The 4,077-nt window shown below is 46.0% G+C and overlaps 1 protein-coding gene across 1 annotated transcript in view; it reads right to left on the bottom strand.

The window, feature by feature from the left end:
- Positions 1-2,339: 2,339 nt before the first annotated feature.
- Positions 2,340-4,077, bottom strand: part of LOC107283383 (phosphofurin acidic cluster sorting protein 2) — a 57,308-nt gene continuing 55,570 nt past the window's right edge. The window contains exons 22-24 of the mRNA XM_029283204.1: positions 3,290-3,513; positions 2,977-3,090; positions 2,340-2,624 (exon numbers count right to left, since the gene is read on the bottom strand). Coding sequence (XP_029139037.1) covers positions 2,509-2,624; positions 2,977-3,090; positions 3,290-3,513 — 454 coding nt within the window. The 3' untranslated portion in view covers positions 2,340-2,508. The remainder of the gene's footprint in view (positions 2,625-2,976; positions 3,091-3,289; positions 3,514-4,077) is intronic.

The following is a 4,077-nucleotide window of genomic DNA, read 5'->3' on the forward strand; positions in this document are numbered from 1 at the left end:
CTTGGCATATAGTTCAAGACCAAATGCTCTTAAAAAATTATGTCATTCTGATTCATAAACAAGCAGACAAGGAAATATGATGAGGTAAATAAGCTTCTGTCAGAAGCTGCTAGAATAGCAGGCCATATTTTTACTGTATTCCCAGACAATGAATAGGGATGCCAACATAGGCACAGTAGATGGATATAGAGTTGCTTAACTGTACGCAAAAGGCCTAAAGCTGCCAGTTGAATTGTGTTGTTTTCCTTAGGTTGACCCCCTCCCTCCCATTTCATGTCTGTTTCTTAAATTCTTCATACTTTTTAGACTGTATTTCAGGGGGGGAAAGCCTCAAGTATTCAAGCAAATTCAAAACTAAAGACCTCTTAATTTGTGAAGTCATTTGGCTGATGCCTTGCACCCCTAAATCACAAAGAAGAACAAGATGCAATTCCAAACGGAATAAAATCAAGTTGATGCTATCAATCACAATGGTACCAGCATTAATTTATTAAAATTAATCCAGAAAGCAACCTTACATTAACAAAAATAGAATCTTGTAAAAAATGGGATTTACCCACCATCCCTGCTCTCCTAACCACGAGCAGCTGCATTCGCCAGGCAGGCGCAATACCACAGTTTAGGTCTCTTAAGTTCGGTAGGACACACTTTCAAGGCAGGGGACGTTGGTTTGGCAGTACTAGTGACACAAGCTCCAGGAAGGTAGCGGTCCTGGCCTTTGGAGCCTGCATGATTTAGGGATAAGAGAATGAATGGGGACATTTGTGAATCCGCCTAGGGAAGGAAAGGAGGCACTAGTAGCTGCCTTCTGACACTCGCTGTATTTTCGCAAATTCGTTTCTTCAATCCCTCCTGATCAATTTAAGCAATTTTAAAGGTCTATGGCTATCCCCTCCCCCCCCCCCCCNCCCCCCCCCCCCCCCCCCCCGGCACATCATTGCACCTGAACCTGCCAGTGGATCTCATACTTGCCAGCTTCATCAGTCTGTCAGTGCCACAGATCTATTACAACACAGCAAAGGTGGAACTGGATACAACTTGTGGATGTAGTAACTACCCTGAGACCTGTCCAGGCAAAGTGCTGATCTGGGGAAAGGAGGAAGGGAGCACTCTTGCTGGCAATAAATGGAGTGTATTGATTCATAAGCTGGCTCCATCACACGAGAGCACCTTTTTCTTCATCTGAACAGAGGTGGGAGGGGCCCAGCTTGCCGCACCACTTCCATGAGCTTTAGATATTAGTACTTGACCTTACCTATACAGCAGGGCATAGCAGTGTGGTACAGGCAAAGAAAACAAATATGCAATATGTACGCATAGCTAAAATACTTCTGGGGAGAAAATGGCCTAATCCCATCCCTCAAGTAACATTTTCTTACTCTGAAGGAGAGCTTAAGCCTACCTGCCCCATTCCATCTTCCCCTCCCCAATACTGCTTAGCAAAGATTTTTTCCCCCTCTATTTTATTGAAAGAGTGTTCATTCAGAATCTATTCTATGATTCTTCCCTTTGCTGGAAAAGAGAACTCCTGCCTGCTGGTTCATGGCACAGCCTGGACCAGTTTCTCCTTGCTGAAGTCCAGTTATGTGCCATCTCCTTCTGTTGTGCTCACAGCTCATGAAATGAAGGAAACGGTTCCTCTAGCTGCTTCCTTAAGAAAAGTTTGAGCAAGGTAAGAATAACACAAAATGGCTCGTATACCACCTCCTCTCAATCAGCCTCTGGAGCAGATCCAGAAATCATGCTGGTCTCAGTTGTCATCCCCTTATTCTTGTGTTAGATACTCTGCTCTACACAACTGTGTGAGAAGTCAAACGATGCCAGCTCCACTCCAAATAAGAGGAGAGACAGGGGAAAGTGGCTTCATGTTAAAAAGAAACTACAAGATGCCAAGACGCAGGAGCCCTCGGTGAATTCTAAGAAAGAGGACTGCCAAGTGGCACTTGTGAGCAGAGGTCAACTGGTCCAGAATGTTCTGGGCAAGCCTGGCTAAGCAATTCTAGGAAAAGGGTGTTAACACACATTTTTCCCCATTAGAGATTTACAAGGTAGCAGCAAGTTAAAAGAGGACCTGCCTTCCCATTTATTGCCCAAGCCAGCTAGACAAGGCATGGAAAGGAACTCTGTCCCATCTTCCTCAAGCAACTTGGGAAGCTGTTCAACCCTGCTCAGCCTCTTTCATTCCCGATGTCACATGAACAGAGAAGACAGGCCTGATATTCTAGTCTCAAGAGTCTGTGTTGAAAAGCCATTTCTCTCTTATTTTTGTGTGTGTGTGCATCTGCTTCCTTCCCTTTCCTACAACCCAAGTTCATGTTAAACTAAAAAACTCATGGGTGAGACATAAAGCAAATTGGGATGCTCCCTGCACAGAACAAATGGAGCAAGTAGAGCCCTTGCCAGAGTCGGCTCTGTATGGGCAGTCAGTCTTCAGAAGCAAAGGAAGTCGATGCTCCTCCTCTGGTCTATCTGGCCGAGCCCGGATTCTTCTATGCTGCTTGTTTCATATCACACATTCTTTGAGTAGCCAAAGATACCAATCGGAAAATGTTTGACGTGGGTTGGCCACTGTGCAGCCAGCTGGAAAAACTTCACATCATTCCACTCCACACCATCAATACAAACTGTAAGAAAGATGACAGAACATTATCATTCTAGGAACGGTAAAGGCAGGATGAATAACTAGGTCAAGCTCGGGGGCATGTGTGAAGGGAGAAAAGAGCCATATTATATAAACAAACTGCATGAGCATGCTGGCGAAGAAATTTAACCCTAGCTTTTTTTGTGAAGTATGTTCCTCAAACTGATATCCTTCAGATATATGGAGACTGGAACCCATTTGGAGGTCACCAGATTGGGGAAAGCAAGTGTAGACTTGGCAGATCCATATGAAGACCTATACTCTGTCCTTATCAAGCAGGGAGAACTCTGCCATGATAGGTCCCAACCTGGAAACCTTTGAGCTGACCCACTTACCACGCAACATGGTGTTTTGATGCTTGGCTGTGCAGATCAGGCGTGTAATCCCTTCGATCACTTGGCTTTTGGGTTCCAAATCCTTCTCCTTAGGTTTCTTACTCAGGAACATCACTGCCAAGAAAAGATCATGGCTCAACAGAGCTAAATCCAAACTACAGTTGTGGACAAAGTAGCTAATTCCAGATTCCACGTCAAACCACAAGGAGTTTTTATTAATTATGTTAACATATACCCACAGGGCACTCAGGATGACTAAAGGCAAACAAAGTGAGACAACCTGAATAAAAACACTCCTTAGATGATTGGTTACCTTTTTTGTTTTTCTCCTTGGTGACCACAGTCATGGCCATGGTGTTAGGTGGGGTGAGCTCTCCTGGACTAGGGATGCGGCTGACCTGCAGGGAGCGGAAGTTGCTTTTCAGGGTGTTCTTGATGCCTATTTCCCGCTTTTCAGCCTCTTTTCTCTTCTCTGGCCCCTGAGCTGTCCAGTAGTCGACCTGCAGTCCCATCACCTCCACACCTGGGCTCAAATTCCTGAAAGAAGAGAAAAAGAAAAACCGTCTGAATTAAGTTATGCCCTCAGCAGTAGATGGCATTGTACCACTCCAGCCTATAAGAGAAGAAAAGATCAACATGCTTTCATTTAGCTGAATTCTGATGTGCTGTTAATGTTTGCTTTTGCTTTTTACTGGCCAGCGTTTTTCCTCTGAGTAAAAAATCTGCTATTCATGTACCTTTATAAATAGAACGACTTGCCCTCTTATTTATCAAGTTGTTGTTTTATAGCTCAAGGTCACTGTAACCCAGGGGTGTCAAACTCAATTTCACTGAGGGCCGCATCAGCATTGCGGTTGCCCTCGGGGGGGGCGGGGGTGTGTGGCCAGAGTGGGTGCAGCCTACTGGGTGGGCGTGGATGGAGTGGGTGTGGCCTACTGGGTGGGCGTGGCCACTTCTACATCATTTGCGTCAAGGGTGCCTGTGGGGGCCTGGGCAGGAGTGGGACAGATCTGAGGTGCCTGTGGGGGCCTGGGCAGGAGTGGGACAGATCTGAGGGGGTGAGGGGGGTGGGACGGGGCAAGTGCCAAGGCATGGTCCACC

The sequence above is a fragment of the Protobothrops mucrosquamatus genome, unplaced genomic scaffold (assembly GCF_001527695.2).
Source record: "Protobothrops mucrosquamatus isolate PMUCROS unplaced genomic scaffold, P.Mucros_1.0 scaffold36, whole genome shotgun sequence".
Taxonomy (NCBI): domain Eukaryota; kingdom Metazoa; phylum Chordata; class Lepidosauria; order Squamata; family Viperidae; genus Protobothrops; species Protobothrops mucrosquamatus.